Source organism: Mauremys reevesii, linkage group 2 (assembly GCF_016161935.1).
Source record: "Mauremys reevesii isolate NIE-2019 linkage group 2, ASM1616193v1, whole genome shotgun sequence".
Taxonomy (NCBI): Eukaryota; Metazoa; Chordata; order Testudines; family Geoemydidae; genus Mauremys; species Mauremys reevesii.
In genome coordinates, this window is record NC_052624.1 from 263,708,767 (window position 1) to 263,730,863 (window position 22,097).

The 22,097-nt window shown below is 42.1% G+C and overlaps 1 protein-coding gene across 5 annotated transcripts in view; it reads left to right on the forward strand.

Annotated features, from left to right (window-relative positions):
* The window catches only part of DEPTOR (DEP domain containing MTOR interacting protein), a 133,023-nt gene that overhangs the window by 81,477 nt on the left and 29,449 nt on the right, over positions 1 to 22,097 (forward strand). For all 5 annotated transcript variants that reach the window (XM_039521555.1, XM_039521557.1, XM_039521556.1 and 2 more), the window contains one exon: positions 21,579 to 21,764. In XM_039521555.1, coding sequence (XP_039377489.1) covers positions 21,579 to 21,764 — 186 coding nt within the window. The remainder of the gene's footprint in view (positions 1 to 21,578; positions 21,765 to 22,097) is intronic.

Consider the following 22,097-nt stretch of genomic DNA (forward strand, 5'->3'; position numbering starts at 1 on the left):
ACCTTTTTTTTTTTGGTGGTGGATAATTAAACAGTGGAAGTCATTGCCCTAGGATATAATTGAGGTAAATAGCTTAGTAAAAGTCAAAGGATTAGAGCCATAAATAAGGAGAGTTACACTAAATTACACTAGCTAGAATAAAAATTACAAGCTTTATAAATCCTCATGCTTCAGGACATGAGCAGATCATAATCTGATATCAGAAAAGAATGTCCCCATCCCTATCGTATTGCACATTTGGCCAGATATGTTTGGAAAAGGATGGGGAAATCACTTTCACCTGAAACATAATTACAGTTAGTCCTGCACTGTAAGGTCTTTGAAAGAGGGTTTTAGTATCTGTTCAATGCTCAGCACAATGGGGCCCCTTGGTGCTACTGGCACAACATAACTTGCTACAATAAGGGTAAAGCTCACTTGTGCACGTGACAGAGCTTTCTTGGGGGCAGCCCAAGACTGTGGAATGAACTCCCCCAGGAACTAAGGACCCTCACAAACCTCACCACCTTTTGCTCTAACTGCAAGGTGAATCTCTTTGACCTTACTTTCTCTAACATAAACATATACCAACGTGTGTGTGTGTGTGTGTGTGTGTAAATATTAAAAAAAAATAAATCTAGACCACTTCACTGTATGTACTTCTCCCCCTGGAGAGGGGATGAGAGAACAGATACGTGACATGTGTTAGTCATATTGCTTAATGTGCTACTGGAAGGCGCTCAGATGCTACAATGATGAGCATGGCATAAAACCTATATAGATTAGAATACAGTACAGATTTAACAATAACAGGTAACTGCATGAAGCAGGGTACCAGATTAGATGGATTGTCTTTCTGTTGTTCTATGACAATACCTGTATCCTCAAGGAAGGAAACTGCAAAAAAGGCCAGGTGTTATAAAGTACTTCTACGGTTTCTCTGTAACTTTAGTCAAATGTGAAGTTTGTCTTTACCTTGTAATAACAGCAGCTACTTCTGAATGTTTACAAGAATCAGCTTCAAATTCTATAATTACTCTTGATGCTAATGTATGCTTTATAGAGTGCCAACTGCTTAGGACTTAGTGCAAAGTGAAAATGTCCCCCCCACCTCCATAGCAGCAATTATTTCATTTGTATTTTTACCCCAAGCTTATAAGCATTGTTCTCATTAGCAAAATCAAAAGAATAACCAAGGGTCGCCCTCATCAGCCCTGGGTGGATGCACAAAGATCCTCTCTTGCACCCTTGCAAGGGATTGCTCACCGTATGGCTGGAAGGAAGGTGCAGGTCCTGCTCCCACTGAGTGTCCCTGAGACACTGGTTAGTTGTAAAGGGGGAGAGGTGATGTGAAGGTGTTTCCTTTTCCCACACCAGCCAGTATGGAAAAGGGGTAGTTTGCTGGGCCTACTGGTATACGCTGCCTGGGTAAGCCTAGTCAACCAGGATTTCTCCTGGTTGATTCTGGATACAGTGAGTTCCTCCACATCCATCTAGTCGACTCTGTTCTGTTCCTGTTCATACACTTTAGCTCCAATGAGCTAAAGGGTGCCAAGAGCACAATCTAACCTGGAATTAGGGTAGTTGATTCAGTTTTGAAACCCGTGAACCTTTAAGTGATCACTCAAGGGCAATGAAAATCGATGGCTGAACATGAGTGGTCATCTCATAAGCTAGAGCAGAATTGTACCCAATGTAAGTGAAACACTGAGATCCTTATTCACCTTTATGACAAAGGTAAATTAGCATCTTAGAGATTTTGCTTGCATAAAGATGGAATAAGCCTTGGGACTTAGCACTATATTTGGGAATACTTTGGGCAGACTTTTAAAACAGAAGTTTGTTTTATAAGGGTATTCTGACCTACAGGTTTCACTAAAGCTGTTTGTTTGGATAGGGTTAGAAATTATTTGGTGAAAGATTAACATGAAAGATTACAGATTGAGCTGTAGCAAATGGATGTAGCTATAGACTTACTAAGTCATTGCAGTTTAGTTTTCCTTAAATAGCTGAGCTAGGCTTGAGAGCTTTTCTTTACACAATTTTAGACTCAAACTGTAACAGTGGGTATGTGTATTCTGTTTGTTCCCCCTTACTGAATTCTAGGTCAAATGCATTCCATTTACCAATAAAAACAGTATTTTCCCCCACTGCCAGCATAGTGAGTTCATTACCAAACTATGTTCCTTGTGCTTTCTTTGTCATGATCTATAAAGTTTCACTTGACACTAATTGACATCCTTGTTGGCAGTACGAGCAGCAAGAACATGGACTGAATAGGAATGGAGAATGAAATTCCTTCTTTCTCTAAAGGTGATCTCTAGCGAACAGTATTGTTGAATATGCCTGAAGCAGAATAAAATACACTTTGCTCTTCTATTTTTTTATTATATTACCTCTGCAATCATAAGTATGATAGAACTAGTCTGTATCAAGGTAATTTTCCATCTATAACTAAATAGTGCCAGTTTATTTATTGATACCTGTTCTCATTTCAGTGACTTCAGAAAAATATTTTGCAGCTGAGACAGTATTTGACTCTTCTTATGTGCTGAGCACAATGTCCTGTCATATTTGTCTTCATTTTAATCAGTCATCCTCAACCCAGATTTCCCACAAGAAGCTATTAACTATGCTTAATTTAAAAAGGAAAACTAGATGTTTAAAAGGAATTATGCAAATGCTGTAGAAAGGTGAAATGTTTTGACTTCAGAAGTGTTGTACTATAGCCAGTTGATAGACAACTTGGGGTATATTTTCAAAAGGACCTCGGTCTGATCTCCCTTTGTGCATACACAACTTTACACACACTATGATTGAATTTGTAAATGGCCTTGTTGACGTCTACAGGATTTGTACAAGCAAATGTGGTTTTGTATGAGTATTCTACTACTTTGTGTATGCAAGTCATGATTCACAAAAATTGCGTGCCCTAATAGAGGTCATAGCCTGAAAATTTGTCTCTTTGTGTATTAGGGCAGCATATCCTGTACATCTCTTAATGCTTGAGTTGCCACTGACAATGACCTGTATTTAGTCTGCCTTTGCAACCACTGATTAAATTCATCAGATGATTGGAGCAAAGATTCTATAAAGGAATGAGAAGCATGTCTCTGTGCATGCATAAAACTAAAAGAGCACAGGACAAATTTTGCAGCTGTATAAAATTCCACTTCTTAAGACATCTAGACACATTGAATGCTGTAACATTCAGACATAAGAGTTTTTTTACACACAGGGGATCTGTCATATTTTATCTAGAGTTTGGAAGCACTGGGACAGATTATCTGCTGTGACTAAAATTCACACAATGCAATGGGGGGCAGAGGGGTGAGAGGAGGAGTGAGGGAGCTAGTTACAGCTCTCCATTTGCCAAGTTCTGCAGTCGGTTAGAGCAGTCCCCAGGCTGCTCTAATCCAGGGGTTTACAAACCTTTTTCCCCGGGGCCCTCTGTGCAGCTGCAATAGCCACTGCAGCCCACTATTAACACTTCTTGAGGAAAATTATTAATTTTAATTATTACATTCATATAAACTATAACACTGTAAATAAACAATGTACATTTCCTTTTCATTTTAATGTAAACAATTGTAATGAAATAAATTCCTAGCAGTAGGCACTCAAAGAAATGCTTCATATCTTTGTAACCAAACAGTTTTAGTAAAACTACACTTTAAAAAAATGTTGAGAGCAAAATGAGGTGTTCAAAGAGGCAAAACACAATTTTGTATAAAACCGAACAGTAAGCAACACAATGTTAACAAAATTGTTAAAAAAACACATTGTGTTATTATGTGATTTTAAAACAAAATAGTTGTCCAACTTTGAACATTATATTGTGTCTTCAATTTTTTTTTAGTGTAAAATTTGAATTTCTCTGCTAAGTAAACCCAACCCTAGTCTCTACTAATTAGAAAAAAAATAAAATACTGTAAATAAAATATAAAATAACTCTAGACCAGGAGTCTTTTTAGTGGGATGGATGTGCCTGCTTCTCCTTGTTCAGTTTTTCCAGCTGGGGACATATGTTAGTGAGGCTCAACCTGATCTCTTCTACAATGTTCAGCCTTTCAGGCAGCTCAGGGTGCAGGCAGCGGTATCTAGGGGCTGTGTGCAAAGAGGAGGGTAGCTCAGGGTGCAGGCAAGAGTGTATATCAGGGTGCAGGCAGGGAGTAGCTAGGGGCTGTGTGCAGAGAGTGGGGTAGCTCAGGGTGCAGGCAGGGGTGTAACTCAGGGTGTCGGGTGGGGCTGTGTCCGAAGGGGTGCTGCTGCTGCTGCAGGGCCAGGCTGTGCGCTCAGTCCCTAGTTGACACAGTGGGGCAGCTCCACTCTTTGTGGCTGTGTGTGCGCCGGGCTGGGCCATGCCATCCTGCCCAGTCACTGTGACCACCAGCACCAGTGGTTCCCGGCACCGAGGACTACACCTACCTGAGCCTGGAGGGTGCGGCGGCCATTACCCAGCTCTGCCAAAACTCCACCCATGATGGCGGACCACCTGGGACTGTGTCATGGCCCACCTTTGGACCATGGCCTACAGTTTGGGAACCCCTGCTCAAGAGATCTCTAAGGAGGGGGAGGGGCTACAACATCAGTTGGCACATCATGGCATGGTTTTTCTGCTGAGGGATGTGGCCAGTCCCCCAAAAGACTGCTTGTAGCACACACTAGCTTGACACGTGACCTACTCCATTCCAAAGGTACAGCAGTGTGAGCCTCATGGCTCATTCCTCCTGCAGTCCTGTCAGGATCCCTGGACCACAGGACCAATGTACTAGGCAGCATTCCTGCTTCCTGTACAAGACTTGCTGGAGCTGAATTTGGCCCTTAATTTGCTAATTTCAAGGTCAGCATATTAGCGGTTTGTCTGGCCCTTGTGATATAAATTAATGCTGCATGGTTAGGTGAGGAGAATAAATGTAGTTGATACTGCAAAGATTGGCATATGAGTGTTCCTTCTCTTTCACCCAGAGCCCCATGGATGCGGAGTTGCAGGACTGTATGTATACCTACAGGCTTGCAGTCAGTCAAGTTGAAGGTCTGGGATCAGATCAAGATCAAGGGATCTCAAGCTGTTAAGCGCTTTCCCTTTTAGATCTGGTTCATATTGAGAGAGAGAAATCCTCTCCTATGACGCCACTTGTGTTTGCCAGGCAGTACTTGCATATGCTCTGTGGCAGAGTCTTTAAAATAGTATATTTTTAAATGCTTTAAAAATTCTCACCAAATTTAGACACACATTGATTTTACATCATGTATATGCAGTACAGCTTGTGCTTGTATCCAGTTCCAACTTACAAGAAATTCAGCACCTAGGAAGCAACATTCAATCTCTTGTTTCTGTTCCAGATTACTCATCTCTTTCAGTGTTCCCACTTCCCAGGCTGCTGCTTACATTTGCATGCATGTATTTTGGATTATTTTCTCCTAGATGCACTGGGTTTGATTGTCTTGTGCCCTGCACCTTGTGTAGTCATGGACTGAAGTGCAAAGTGGATATAAAATGCTACCAAATCAGGTGTCAACCACTACAGGCAGTGCAGAACAGGGCCCAGAATACCCTTGCATGTTACTATATTATATTTATGATTTTATTTCACTGCCTTTTTCCAGATTAAATCTCATTTGTTGTTTTCTCCCCATGCTTTTTGTCTCCCCGTTTCCCTTTGTATTAGTCCTTTGTCATGACTGGTGTTAACTCCTCTCAAGTTAGTATCTTCTGTGAGTTTCATTAATATGCTGTTTGCAATCTCTTACAAATCAATAAAGAAGCTAGCACATGGAGAGGGAGGAAGGGATAACTCAGTGGTTTGAGCATTGACTTGTTAAACCCAGGGTTATAAGTTCAATCCTTGAGGGAGCCATTTAGGGATCCAGGGCAAAAATCTGTCTTGGGATTGGTCCTACTTTGAGCCAGAGATTGGACTGGATGACCTCCTGAGGTCCCTTCCAACCCTGCTATTCTATGATATGAAGTTAAAAGTCTTCTCCCAACTCTTTTGTAGAACTAAGACATAGTTTAGAAACAAGAGTAAGGAAATGGGTGACTTAGGTTCTGTCTTCCATTACTAGTCCCTTTTCTCATTGAGATTATCAGTTTGACTTTGGACCGGGTCAGTAGTAGCCATATATTAGCATCTGAAGGATGATTGGGGGCCATGATGAAACAGTCAATGACTTTAGCCCAGTTCCTGATGGGAAAATGTTCACATCACAATTGGCACTAATTGGTATCTCTGCTCTGTCTCTCATTTGTCATTGAACTATCCCCTATGGCAGTGATAGACAGTGGCAGAGGTAGACAGTGTAGAACAGAGATGATGCTCGGAGGTGGTGTGTTTTGAAGAAGCTTGCATCCTTGCTGACTGTGCTGTATCTGTTGTGGTGATAAATAAGTCTTTTGAATCCAGAGCTCTCCACCTGATACTTTCCATCAGCACTAATACATCTGTTTGATAGGGGTTTTGGAGAGGACTCAGCATTTGCTTCCCTGAAAGATGCAGGAATGGAAAGAAGCTCTTTTGAAGGTAGCTGGCTAGCAGAGTTCCTGTTTGAATAAGGTTTTTGTTGTAGTATTATAAAATTATTATTTAAATCTGAATACATTTTAAAAAGTGTATTCTGGTTGATTGCACTGGGCCCAATCTTGAGAGGCGCTGAGCACATGCAGATCCTACTAAGTTATAACAGATGGGAGAGCTTGATGGGGGAGCTCAGCACCTCTCAAGATTTTGTCTATTGTCAACTAATCATCCACTGTTCTTGTGGATGAAAACAACATTCACAGTGACTTGTACAATAAGTATTGACTTCTGCATCAGCTTTTACATCACCACCTTCTGCAAGCAGAAATATAGTACACCTCTACCTCGATATAACACGACCTGATATAACACAGATTTGGATATAACACGGTAAAACTCGGTAAAACAGCGCTCCGGGGGCCTGTGTGCTCCGGCGAATCAAAGCAAGTTCAGTATAACACGGTAAGATTTTTTGTCTCCCGAGGACTGCGTTTATATCAGGGTAGAGGTGTAGCATTGTGTAACAAGAAACTTTCCCTAAGCAAAGGAATGCAATATTAAGCAGCAAGATATAATGCTGTTTTATGTATTCACCAATGAACCTGATCTGATTAAAGTTGTGTACAGACCTGAAAGTCGAAGGAAATTAAAAAAAAACCCGTATGATCTGATTGTCTTTTGCTGCTTGCAAAAGGGGCTAAGCTGTCCAGAAGCATCTTTCATTTATTATAGTGTACGTGTTGCATTAATATATTTCTCCAATTGCCTGTTTTTAACTATTGTTTCTTATTTTTTGAGTGAAACATGGCATTGACATGTACAGCTTCCTGAATTGCCATTCTCTCTTTTGGACTATGATTTGCTGATACTGGAGATAAGTTCTTTCCTCAATTTATAATCTCTGTTGGTAATTCACTGTGTGCTTTCCTTGACTGGAATGGCTCCTAACCAGAGACTTTCTCCCTTGAAGAGTGACACAAGAATGTGCTTTATCGTCTCTCCTGTTTGTTTTAATCCTTGAATCTCTTGCAATAGCTATCAGAAATTCTCCAGGTACTCAGGCCATCAGCGTCTATGCTAAAGATCATAAAATCACTCTTTATAGGTGAGGTCCTGCTTTATCTCAGTGACACAAACCTCCATTCAGCACCCCAAAGAAGCCTTAGAGACCCCCCCACACACTATATCTGATTTTAGTATAAATATGACCAAATTAAAGGTGATGCCCATAGGGGACTATTCTCCATACGTTTTTTGGTTGTTTGTTTTACAAAATTCCATGCTAGCTGTGTCCCTAGAGGAATTCAAATACAGATTTCACCCAATTTAACTTCTTAGGCTAAATCTGCAGCCCATTTTATTTACTTTACATCAGGTTTTAAAATCAACCTTTCTGCTATCAGTTCAAGTTTTTACTCTTAAGGGGGGTAAGGAGTGAGAGCCTCCCATGTGATCATGTAATCTTATTGTCCTCAGTTTCATCCTTCCCCTTTACCATCCCCTCCCTGTGTTATCTCACTCCTTCCAGTGTTGTTCTTGTGGGCAGTGAATTTGTCTGTATTTGTGTCATGATGAACTGTGCACATCTATAGGGCTGTGTAAGTAAAGCAGGAAGACTTGTTTCCAAATTATCTTCATCATTCTATTTTTCTGACAAAAGTTTCAATTTTTAACAGCTGCAACATAAAAGGCCTTTTTCATCTTCTCCTATCCCCTACCCACAAACTCCGTAGTTTGCATACTTTATTTAGAAGCAAAGAAAAGCAGATAACCGCGTTCTATAAACTTGCTTTATTAAAGACTAAACCAGTACATAGGCAGACGGTAATGATTCACAGACTACTGAACTGAGTGCATGGTAATGCTGGCGTTGCGTAATATTCTAGATAAAATCCACTGCCTTTGAAAACATTCTTACACTTTCAGAAAAAGATCATAGACTCTTTAGAAGGGACCTCGGGAGGTCGTCTACTCCAGTCCCCTGCACTTGTGGTAGGACTATATTATCTAGACTATTCCTGACAGGTGTTTGTCTAACCTCTTTAAAAATCACCAGTGATGGAGACTCCACAACCTCCCTAGGCAATTTATTCCAGTGCTTAACCACCCTGACAGTTAGGAAGTTTTTCCTAATGTCCGACCTAAACTGCCTTTGCTGCAATTTAAGCCCATTGCTTCTTGTCCTATCCTCAGAGGTTAAGACAAAATTTTTTTCTTCCATCTCCTTGTAACAACCTTTTATGTACTTTTATGTACTTGAAAACCGTTATCATGTCCCCTCTCTGTCTTCTCTTTTCCAGACTAAACAAACCCAGTTTTTTCAACCTTCCCTCATAGGTCATGTTTTCTAGACATTTAATCATTTTATTGCTCTTCTCTGGACTTTTTCCAATTTGTCCACATCTTTCCTGAAACGTGGCATCCAGAACTTGACACAATACTCCTAATTAGCCTAATTAGCGCAGAGTAGAGCAGAAGAATTACTTCTTGAGTGTTACTTACAACACTCCTGCTAATACATCCCAGAATGATGTTTGCTTTTTTTGCAACAGTGTCCCACTGTTGACTCATATTTAGCTTACGGTCCACTGTGACCCCCTGATCCCTTTCCGCAGTACTCCATCCTAGACAGTCATTTCCCATTTTGTATGTGTGCAATCCCTCCCAGCTTAGTATCGTCCACACACTTTATAAGTGTACTCTCTATGCCATTATCTAAATCATTGATGAAGATATTGAACAGAACCAGACCCAGAACTGATCCCTGCGGGACCCCACTCGTTATGCCCTTCCAGCATGACTGTGAACCACTGATAATTACTCCCTGGGAATGGTTTTCCAGCTAGTTTTGCACCCACCTTATAATAGCTCCATCTAGGTTGCATTTCCCTAATTTGTTTATGAGAAGATCATGCGAGACAGTATCAAAAGCTTTACTAAAGTCAAGATATACCATGTCTACCACTTCCCCCCTATCCACAAGGCTTGTTACCCTGTTAAGAAAGCTATAAGGTTGGTTTGACGTGATTTGTTCCTGACAAATCCATGCTGACTGTTACTCATCACCTTATTATCTTCTAGATGTTTGCAAATTGATTGTTTAATTATTTGCTCCATTATTGCTCCATTATCTTTCCAGGTATAGAAGTTAAGCTGACTGGTCTGTAAAGCCCCAGGTTGTCCTTATTTCCCCTTTTATAGATGGGCACTATATTTGCCCTTTTCCAGTGGTCTGGAATCTCTCCCGTCTTCCATGACTTTTCAAAGATAATTGTTAATGGCTCACCTATCTCCTCAGTCAGCTCCTTGAGTATTCTAGGATGAATTTCATCAGGCCCTGGTGACTTGAAGACATCTAACTTGTCTAAGAAATTTTTAACTTGTTCTTTCTCTATTTTTAGCCTCTGATCTTACCTCATTTTCGCTGACATTCACTATGTTAGACATCCAGTCTCCACCAACCTTCTTGGTGAAAACCAAAACAAAGAAGTCATTAAGCACCTCCACCATTTCCACATTTTCTGTTGTTATTTCCCCCCCATTATTGAGGCCTACTCTGTCCTTGGTCTTCCTCTTTCTTCTAATGCAGTGGTTCCCAACTTTTTCGGCTGGCGTGTGCCAGCCAAAGGACCACTGCGGTGGTGGAGCACCTGCTGAAATGCCGCCAAATTTCGGTGGCATTTCGGCGGCGACGCCTCTCGATGACGTCACTTGTCGATGGCAAGCGGTGTCATTGAGAGGTGTTGCCGCCGAAATTCGGGAGCGACGCCTCTCGATGACGTCACTTGTTGACAGCAAGCGGCGTCAGCGAGAGGCGTCCCTGCCGAAATTCGGGGGCGACGCCTCTCGATGACATCACTTGTCGGTGACAAGCATCGTCATTGAGAGGCGTCCCCGCCGAAATGCCACTGAAATTCGGTGGCATTTCGGCGGGTGCTCTCCCGGGGGCCAGGACACGGGCGCATTAAGATGCCCCCGCGGGCACCATGGCGCCCACGGGCACCGCGTTGGGGACCACTGTTCTAATGTATTTGTAGAATGTTTTCTTGTTACGCTTTGTGTCTAGATACTACATTTACAAACTTTAACCTGTTTTCATGCTTTAAACTACCTGAAGTATAGTGTTGAAGCAGTGAACAATCAGTACAAGATACAGTCAGAAGTATTGGGGCATAAACTTTCGTGGGTGAATACCCACTTCTTCAGACGCATGTGTCTGACGAAGTATGTATTCACCCATGAAAGCTTATGCTCCAATACTTCTGTTAGTCTATAAGGTGCCACAGGACTCTCTGTCGCTTTTTACAGATCCAGACTAACACAGCTACCCCGCTGATACAGTACAAGATACATTACTTAATAGGAGATAAGCTACCATTGGACTTCAGAGACCTGTAATTTGGAATCCTATTGCTTAAGTTTTTCTTATACTGCTTAAAAATGTCATATTTCGTAGCTGTGATGCATGAAATGTGGTTCTCTCATTACATCACAACTTTTTTCCTGACCTACAACTGGAGTGTTTCTCTCTCTGTGTGTGTGTGTGTGTGTGTGTATATATATATATATATATATATATATATATATATATATATATATATATATATATATCTGTATACAGGGGCGGCTCCAGGGGCGGTGGACCTCCCGCAGGCATGCCTACGGAGGGTCCGCTGGTCCCGCGGCTTTGGTGGACCCTCTGCAGGCAAACTTCCGGAGGCAGCCTGCCTGCCGTGCTTGGGGCGGCAAAATCCCTAGAGCCACCCCTGTATGTATATACACACACACAGGGACATATCCTCAGCTAGTGTAATTTGGAACAGCTCTGATGATTTACACTGAGAAGCTGTCTTCTTGTTTATATGAGACAGTCTGAAACGGAAACAGTTCAACACTACATGTTCTGCACGTGGAAAGTGAAATCTTTGCAGTACAAATGTGGAAACAATACCATATTGGTTTGTCATAGCAAGAGCTTAAACGTCTGTTGGAGTATGTACACAGATGGTTTTATCTGTAGTTCAAATAATATATACACATTCATAAGGCTAGAGATACATGTACAATGTTTATATAGAAGGGAGAATCAAGGACCAATAATTGGCTCTCTGCTTATTGAACATGTGGGCAAATGTTCTGACTCTTCCTTAGGTTGAGAGAGCTCCAAACAGATGTGATTCATCAATATGTAATAAGAAACTCATCTGAATAGGTACCATTGTTAAAACACATTTGCAGATGCTAGATTAGCTGTAGAAAAACAAATTTATTTGGGCATAAGCTTTCGTGGGCTAAAACCCACTTCATCGGATGCATGCAGTGGAAAATACAGTAGGAAGATAGATAGATAGATAGATAGATAGATATGCATAGAGAACATGAAAAAATGGGTGTTGCCATACCAACTCTTACAAAAAAATTTTTCTCCTGCTGATAATAGTCCACCTTAATTGACTAGTCTTGTTAGAGTTGGTATGGCAACACCCATTTTTTCATGTTCTCTGTGTATATATATCTTCCTACTGTATTTTCCACTGCATGCATCTGATGAAGCAGGTTTTAGCCCATGAAAGCTTATGCCCAAATAAATGTGTTAGTCTCTAAGGTGCCACAAGTACTCGTGTTCTTTTTGCTGATACAGACTAATGCGGCTGCCACTCTGTAGAAAAACAGAAAACTTTTTAGAGGAACAGGAAAAGCACAATCCAATGAAAAAATACAGTGCCATTTATTTTCTTCTTGAAGCGTTTGCATTGTGAAAAGCAGCAGGAATGGACAAAGGAGAAATGGAATTTGCAGAGTCCCAATGGCTGTATTCTGCAGTGGAGGGTGTGAGATATCAAGACTGTGATTGATAGAGCCCTGCAAATCCATGGATATCCTCTTTATATCCGCATCCACAGATGTGGCTATCGACGGACCATTTTTGTGGATCGTGGATGGATGCAGATCCAAATTTTATATCTAAAGCCCTGCAAATCTGCGGATATCCACTTTATATTTGCGGATATCCACATCTGCAGATTGTTTTTGCGGATCACGGATCGGATGTGGATACAAATTTTGTATCCGTCAGGGCTTTAGTGATTGAGTGTATGGTGAATACTGGGTGACTACAGAGCAAGGCCCTAATTTTATTTTTAAAGTATGCAGGCTTACCCTGCCAGAGCCTCATGCAAAAGTGTGCACACATTTTCAACAAGTTGGCCCTCATTCTGTTTTCTGTCTCCAAGACATGGACACTAGAGCTGGCAAAAGGCCAGAGGAATAAGAGGCAGCCTCAGAAAGCTATGTATTCTCCTCCAAGAAGGGCACCATTATTTTATAACTATGACATTAACCAGGGCACAGTCTGTACTGACGGACAGCTGTGTTCCCTCAATTCACCAACCTCAGGTGCCTCTTACATTGCTTTGCTGTGAGAGCAACTACTCCTGGTCTGCTCACACACAGACTTCAGCATGTAAATCACTCCCCACTATTCTGTATGAGTGCTATAGCCAGCCACTCATGAATTGCATTGCAGACTCCCAGTTCCAGATTTCCCCCCAGAAATGTGCATCTTGTACTGCCCAGTGCCCTCCTGGACAACACAAGCTCATATAAAGTCCATCATTTCATTAACAGAAAATGATATGCACAAATCTTGTTATACCAAATGAAGTTTCCCAAAGATTTCAATGCAAACCCATACTGGGTTAGAGAAAACAAGTTTATTAACTACAGAAGGATAGATTTTAAGTGATTACAAGTAATGAGGCATAAAAGTCATAATTTGTTAAAAGTAAATAAAAATTAAAATATATCTAACATGTAACTTAACAAGCTAAATGAATTCAAAGCAAAGGTTTCTCTCACCACATGCTTTAGGAGTCTTACTGGCTGGAATCCTTTCAGCCAGAACCCCCTGCCCTAGTTCAGTGTTGATCGCTTTGTCCTTCAGGTGTTGTTGATGCTGTGAGTAGAGATGAAGGGAGAGATGAGGTGGGGCATCTATTCCCCATTTTTATATCTTTTCCTCCTCTTGAGAATCATCTCTAGCTGGGGTGCAGGAGACAGAAAGTCTGTGTGACAGGAACTTCCAGCAGTTTCTTTGCCAAGATGTAAATTTCTCACTCACACCCTTTTTCCTGCCAAAGAATGACTACTTAATCAGGTGATAGTCCATTTGGTTTTGTTGACACCTGGCTGAGACATCAGTTTGCCTTTTGTCTTTGAGGAACTGGTTTTACCTGCTTTTTTAACTTGGTATATGTCTCATTAATGTTATAGAGTAGAATTTTATAACTTTACATACAACGTTGCCATGCATATTTTACCAGCACAGTAATGATCAGCACATTATGACTTTTTAAATGATACCTCACAAGCCATATGTTGTACAAAATCCACTATAGTTTTGTAAAAAGAATGAACATAGGGATACAGACTGTCACAATAATGTTGCTTTATTGTCTGCTTTTTAAAACACTAGTTCTTCTTGGGGTAGTGTGCAAAAGTGAAGAATCAAAAAGAAATCAGAGTTGATCCAAAACATTTCTTAGGAGGGTGTCGAAAAGCCAGGTTAGAAAACAGTTCAGTCACAGAAGGATGGTACATCCCATTCATGTACACCAAGCTCCTGCCCTGCCTTCCTTCAGATAATTTCTAACGACTATTTGTGCTGCGAGGAATTCCAGTTAGGATCTGCTCCTCATCATGTATTTGTTTTGTATTTTACTTGTTGTTTCTTTAGAGTGTAAACTTCAGGGCAATGTCCTGTTGTTTCAAAGATCAAGACGTTACATTGAGGTCTGGGACTTGCTATATTACGTCTTGGATTATTGCCAAAAATATTATTTCTTGGAGGGACTAATGACAGTTAAGGATCTGTGGCCTTTACTCCAGTTTTATGCCAGCAGGTCGCTATCATAACCAGTGGAGTTACTCATGTTCTACATCAGTGTAACATAATGTAGAACCAGGGCCTCTGTCTCAATCAGGAAAAGGATTAGAACTGCATTCTGTGTGCTTCTGGAAAGCAGCGTTTCTCATCTTCAGAGTGGAGTGAAGCATTTGTTTCCAGCTGTGAAAAGACATGAGACATCAGGTCTTAAAATCCCATACAGTTTGCTAACATTTGCCACTTCCTGTCTGGCTGTTGACTTGAAAACTGCTAGCAAGCAGATTCACCTGCACACTCCGTTTCCTTTGCTCTGCACCAGTGACATAAAATAGCCATAACCCTATTTTCAGGGGTGGCTCTAGGTATTTTGCTGCCCCAAGCACGGCAGGCAGGCTGCCTTCGGCGGCTTGCCTGCGGGAGGTCCCCGGTCCCGTGGATTCGCGTGCTTGGGGTGGCAAGCCACTGGGAGTGTTCTGCCAGTCGCCACAAGGGCAGCAGGCAGGTTGCCTTCGGCAGGCATGCCACCAAAGGCAACCTGCCTGCCGCCCTCGCGGCATCTGGCAGAACACCCCCAGTGGCTTGCCGCCCCAAGCACGCGCTTGGCGTGCTGGTGCCTGGAGCCGCCCCTGCCTATTTTAACTGGTAGTTAAGCTGAGTTTATGGCTGCTTCTCGTGGCTGCAGGGTGCAAAGCAGCTGGAGTGTACCAGTGAATCTGTCCCAGTGGGGATCACAGCTTTCAAATGGCAGAAAGTATTAATCACCACATTGTGGTGGTGGCTGAGATATCAGCATTAAAAATCATGTGGGACTGAAATCGTGGGTGAAATTGCAGGAAAAAGATGGTTGTGAAAATTACCTGGGTTTTAAAGCGTGAGTCACCTAATTTATTAAAATAGCTTTTCACATTTTGTAAATCCCCTCCAGTTTTGTGAAATTTGAATAAAGATAATATTTGTTCTCCTGCTGTGCTTCCCTCTCACTGTAAATCTGAGAGTTGTTTGTGGCCTTTGCTGGTCACAAGATTGTATGTAAGTGTTAGCAAGTGTATGTAAAATTATATGGGAAGTTACAGTTTGTATTGCATTTTATCTGTTGTACTATTTGGTAAATAATGTCTAGATAGAGCCATTCAAAAACTGCTAAAGCTCCAGTATTAAGAATTCAAAGGCTGGAATATGTCAGGTTTAAGGGACCTACATTTCCTTGCACTTACACTGATGTAAATCAGGAGTAATGCCATTGAATCCACTGCAGTTACACCCATGCAAAACAGGTGTAGATGAGAAGTTTAGCATGACATGCAGCCTTATCTCTAGTCTTGTGTGTATTGTCCAGTATGTATGTACTGACTTAGGATTTGTATGATAAATTCTTATGTATTTTAATAACTTTGTAAACACCAATTTACTGTATCTTTCCTTCTCAGTCATTGGTAAGGCTTTCCTTAGTTTCATAGCTTGCCCATCTAAGTTAGTTTTAAGGTTATTAACAACCTCATCCACTGAATTACACCTAAGAAAGTCCATGCTAGGCAAGTCTGTGCATCTCTCTGTGACTGTGAAAATTGTTTAGGATTCTTTCCTTCCTTCTCTGCTGACTTAAGCAAAATATGTGATGGGTAAGCTGACTGCTGAGATGAGCTCCCATGGTCCACATTTAAGAGGCTTAGCAAAAGACAAGCTACTATACATCCCCAATATGTAATTTTCAAATGCTTGTAACTTGTTCAAACCAGATTCCTCAGGAACAGGTTATGCACTGCTCCTTTTTGAAGGCTGTTTCCATGCTAAGCTTAAAAAATGCAACCTTGTCATCTGTGTGGTAGTTCAAAAAATAGAATTCCATTCTCCCCCATTCTCTTTGTGCTCAAAACTGGTGGAGCCGTTTTTGCTCAGACACTCCAGATAAAGACACCTTTGGGCAGAGATCAGATACGGAGAATTTCAGCCCTAAAGGTGAGTCTTAAAGTAGAGTGACTCAGATGGAAACCATTATGCAACTTTAGAGCAGAAAATAGTCAGTGCCCCATAGGAATAACTTTTTAAAAATACCTAAAATTGAGCGCTCATTGTTAACTTTTGGAATTTCCTTCCTTTTTAAGAGCTTGGTTTTTCAATCTCCTTAATTATGCATTAACGCTGATATTTGGCGAGGAGCACCTATTAAGTAACACAGTATCCGGGAGTCAAGTATTTACTCTTCCTGAGGCTGAGAGCTGACACCCCAATATTTATATTTTTAACATAGGTATAACTCAGAATTTGGGAAACATTTTGTAACAGTTGAATGAGCACTCAGAATTCTGTACTTACACTTTTTGTGTGAGAGGGAAGAATATTCTGATGGCAAAGCATATATTTTTGTGTTTCTACAACAGATGATGATAGCATCATTCTGACTATGTTCTTTCCAGTTATATTCACATACTAGATCAAACTCATCCCTGGCATAACTCCATGGTCTAAAATGAGTTACCCAAGGGGTGGGCGGGGCCCATTCTGTCTATAACCTCTATCTCACGGTTACTTAGTATATTAGTCAAAACAAGCTTTATTATTGTAAGATACACAGGGATATCTTATCATAAGCAAATTAGGCTATGGAGTGTCATGGGCAAGAGTCACTCCACAATTTTAGACTGCTCTGTGACATCTGTAATGAAAATGTGTGTTGATTTTCCAACATGATTTCTTAAGAATGTCAAAACAATTGTACTAATAAGGAAAGAGGGTAACAAGATAGAGAGGCTATATTTACTTGAGAAGAATTGTATACAGTGCAGAAAATATTAAAATTGAACCAGAAATCATGTATTATATTTATATTAATAATTATAGATACATGGTAATTGAAATATATATATTTCCCTGTAAATATTCACGGTGGCCCAGTCTCATGAGAGTTGGAATAAAAATTCCATTAGACTGTTGTATAAATTATAGCATGTCTTCTTCAGCATTAGTAGATTGTCTATGAGATTATCACAAAGAGAAGTTTCATGAGTTTCTTTTACATCACTCTGCTATGATAATACAATACTGCTGGGAGTCCTCTATGAAATATTTTAATGGTCTGATAATAGGGCGGGGAAATAGGTACTTCTGAATTTTAGTCTTGGCTCTTACAGCGGATCCTTCTTGTGATTATGGACAAGACTCCAAACCTCTCTGTCTCTGTTCTTCATTTTAAAAATGGGGATAATTCCTAAACTCTATTTTGTTATTATAAAATGAAAGTATTCAAAATGATGAGCTCAGCAGAATGGGACACCATCATCAGTGGTGTACTTAGAATCTCACAACCAGGAATTGAATTGCCTACAAAATGTAAAATCCTCATCTTAACAAAGACCTTGGGGTGTTGGCTTGGAGAGCCAACAAATTCAGCACTGACATGAAGCACAATAAAGCTGAGTGCCACTGGCTTTCCTAAAGCAATGTAACAATGCTGTGTGCTTCTGGCAGTTCAAAAAACAAACAGCAAGGAGCAAAGCAGGCTGGTTCATTACTCAGCACTTGGAACATCACAGTTTTGGCTGATTGGCATGACCTTTCTGTTTATTCATGAGAAACGATATTAGTTTGCTCTAAGACTGTTTTCAGTGCTAAAAAAGCATTTTCATCTTGGAGTAACAAACACAGATGAGCTATCCTGAGGTAAAAACACCATGAAGACACAGTAAACAGCTGGATACCCCTTCCAGGGATTGACCATGACAGGTTTACTTTGTGTTAAATGTCATAGATTCATAGATTCTAGGACTGGAAGGGACCTTATCCTCACTGTGTTTTCACAGTGCCTTATCCTCAAGTGCCTTATCCTCACTGTGTTTTCACCTTGGCATAGCTCATGTATGTTAGGTTTTGTCTACACTGGCAAGTGAAAGACAAAACTTTTGTCATTCAAAGGTGATAAAAACACTCCCTCCCTCCCCCCCTCCCCGAAAGACAAAAGTTTTGCTGAGGACAAGCACTGGTGTGAACAGCACTTTGTCGGCAAGAGTGCTCCCCTGCCGACAATGCTAACACCGCTCATTGGGGGTGAAATTTTTTTGTCCACAGGAGAGCTCTCTCCTGCCGACAAAGAGTGGCTACACTGCGCACCTTTTAGCGGCCTGGCTATAGTGGCTGCGTAAAAGCTGAGTAGTGTAGACATAGCCTTAGTTACCGTGAAGCAAAAAACACACCATTTTTATCAGTGAAGACAAATTGCAGTGTTGCAAAGCACCATCGCACTAGGGTGAGGCACTTCAGCAAAATGCCCTTAACTCTGAGATGACCTGCAGGAGGTTGGAGGAGTGGTATGCATGATATGCACAATACAGTTCCAAAGGCTCCTGCAGCTTGCTTGTTCCTAGTTCCTACTTGGATACGTGACTTTGTTCCTACTGATTTGTTCAACTGTTACTCATTGTGAGTTGCTGATTGCTTCCATTACAACACTTTCCTGCTTATGGCTGTTAGAAAACAGAAATGGTATAAGTGTGACCACCATCAGCCTGATTCCTCAGGAGGAAGCAAGTCTGTGAGGATTCCCCTCCCTTAATGAAATGGAGAGCTCCAATTGAACCATGCTGTCACTGATTCCTTTGCTTCTGTGACACTCCCCCTCCCCGACTCAAAGGAGAGGTTTTTCCAACATAGCATGGTCGTGCCTGTTGTGGCCCCTGGCTATGTTCTCTTCCCCCAGTTGCTACTCTACCTGCCTGATATTGGTTGTATAACTTCCTGTCGGCATCTCATCTTAGTAGAAATGTGTCTTGAGAAGGGATTTGAATGAGGAGAAGGCAGTGGCCTTGCACACTAACAAAGGCAGGGCCTCCCATGCTTAGAGGTGGAGTGGAAGAGAGCACAGGCTTTTGTGAGAGAGGCAGACAAACAAGGAGTCAGGGCTGGCATCATTCATTCTCATATAATACCAGTGATGAGGGCCATGTAAGTACCTGTGTAGTTAGAAACAGAGTGGGATATGGGTAGTAAGAAGAGCATCTGCTTGGGGGACAGAGCAGGGAATTGGGTGTTGGACGGTTGGGCTCCATGGAACACAGGACTAAGGTCAAGCCTTTCTGTTTATGGTCTGATAGTGCTAAATAATTTTACTTACCTGTTGTCACAGTTCAGGGCAACTGAACCTTTGTTCCCCTTCTGTGATCCAGCAAGGGCAGGCTCCTCAGCCATTGGCTCACTTGAGTGGAGACATGCGTCTCTCTCCTTTCTGACCTGGTACCTCCAGGCTGCACAGCACTCTGACTATATTGTAAATTCACCCAGCAGGACAGACTGCCTCTGCACTTTGCTTTCTCTTCAGAGTCTAATAACAGAGAAATTGCCAACAGTTATAAGTTACCACACAGCTCTTTCTAAGCAAGTACATTGTATTCGTAAGGTAAAAGCATTACAGGGAAAACATTAAAAACAATAAAAGAACCTACACACGGGCTAATAAGATTACCAGAGATCACCTCACCCTAACAGTGGCTCTGGCATGTGAGCAGTCCTTAAAAACCCCACACAAGAGTTTTCTGGTGATTTCAAGTTCATAACCCACTTTTGCCTAGAACAAGAACACTCGTGAAAAGTTTAGTGCCTCCTGTATACAGTTTGGGGTTCTTTGATATGGAGTTTCCAGGAGCAGACAATCAGTAGACAATCAGGTTCTCTCCCCAGGGCATAGCTTCAAAAGGTTGGCTTCGGAGGTGAGAATGTATTGTCCTTTTGAATTTTACGATGTTTTCCGGAGATTGCATTGATTCTCTCCTAGAAAAGCTATGTACAGTTCCACAATAACACATAAACAATTGTTTTTCAATATGATGGACCCCAAAGGTATTCAACTTAAGGTCATAAGTAGGGCCTTACCATATTCACAGTCCATTTTTGGTCAATTAGACGGTCAAAGGATTTTAAAAATTATAAATTTAATGATTTCAGATATTTAAATCTGAAATTTCATGGTGCAGTAACTGTAGCGGTCCTGGCCCAAAAAGAGACTGTGAGGGAGTCACAAGGTTATTGTAGAGGCTTATGGTATTGCTACCCTTACTTATGCACTGCTGCTGGCGGTGGCACTGTGTTTGGACCTGGGTAGCCGGAGAGCAGTGGCTGCTAGTCAGGAGCCTAGCTCTGAAGGCAGCAGCACCACCAGCAGCAGCGCAGAAGGAAGGATGGCCTGGTATGGTATTGCCACCCTTACTTCTGCGCTGTTGCCTTCAGAGCTGGGCCCTCAGTCAGCAGCTGCCACTCTCTGGCCACCCAGCTCTGAGGGCAGTGCAGAAGTGACACCCTACAATGACTTTGTGAGAGCCCCCCTCCCTACAGCCCCCTTTTGGGTTGGAACCTCCAGTTTGAGAACTGCTGGTCTCCGCTTTGAAATTTGTATAGTCAGTGGCAAATTAGTCACTGGGCCAATGAGGTCCATACCCAGGGGCCCCTGCCAGTTGGGGGGGCCCAGAAAAATGGGCGCCCCTGCGCTCCTGCCAGGGAGCGGGGTCTGGGCACAGGGTGTGACCCGCTCCACCTGCCCAGCGCTCCGGGGAGCGGAGTCACGGTGCGGGGGCTTGCCCCACTTCACCCAACCAGTGCTCCTGCTGGGGAGTGGAATTGGGGAGTGGAGTGAGGGCACGGGGGATTGTCCCGCTCCACCTATCTGGTGCTCCTTCCAGGGACTGGCGTCCCTGGCAGGAGCGCTGGTGGGTGGGCAGGGTGGGGCAAGCCCTTGTTCCCCGACCCCATTTCCCCTACAGAAGCACTGGGGCAAATGTGGGGACTGCAAGTGGATGGAGTGGGAGTGGCCCCCACTTGCTCTGGCCTCAGAAAACTGTAATACACATCTGTGTATAGTATAGGATAAAAGTACACAAAAGACCAGATTTATGGTGGAAACCAGATTTCAAAGTCCATGATGCATTTTTCCTGGCCGTGAATTGGTAGGGCCCTAGTCATAAGGTTTAATTTAATTCAACAAGGTTTATCCAGGATATTACAGGCGATTGCCTCTCTTTGTCACACCTGCAATGAATATTCTCTCTGGAGGAGCAAATGATAAATGGAATTCTGGAGTGTAGACATACGTTTAGAGTGCTGCTATCACCAAGGAGGATGCATGCATGTAAACAGCAACCTCATGTATACTATTCGCTCCCTACTTTGTGTTCTGCCAGACAGGGAGTTTTCACTCCTTTTTCTCTCCCCAGTGTCCAACAAGCACCATTTTATGGATAGCAACCTGCTGTACCAGTTCAGAATGAATTTCCGCCGGCGACGGAGGCTGATGGAGTTGCTCCCTGAGAAATCCCGTTTGATGCCAGAAAGTCACGACAGTCCCTTTTGCCTGCGCAAGCAGAACCATGACAACCGAAAACACACCAGTTTTCAGTCAGGTGACTCCTTGGTTCTGTGCCTTTAACTTCTCCATTGTTAAGACATGTCCTTGAAGACATACGTCATTCCTAAAGCTTGGCCCCGCCCCCTTCACTTTGGCATGAGGCAGATTTAGCTGAAGAGATGTGCTCACTGCATCATCCACGAATAAATATCATATCCAGTAAACAGGTTCTTCGACCTGGTTGGCTTTTCAAATAATTAGCTGCCTGTGTTGTTTTGTTGCTCTCGTATAAATAAAGGATTTCAGGCTTACATTTTTCCACAGGCAGAAATCAGCCGGCTTGGATGTTTTTCTGGTTTTTTTTAAACTTGCTAAAAAAATTTTAAAA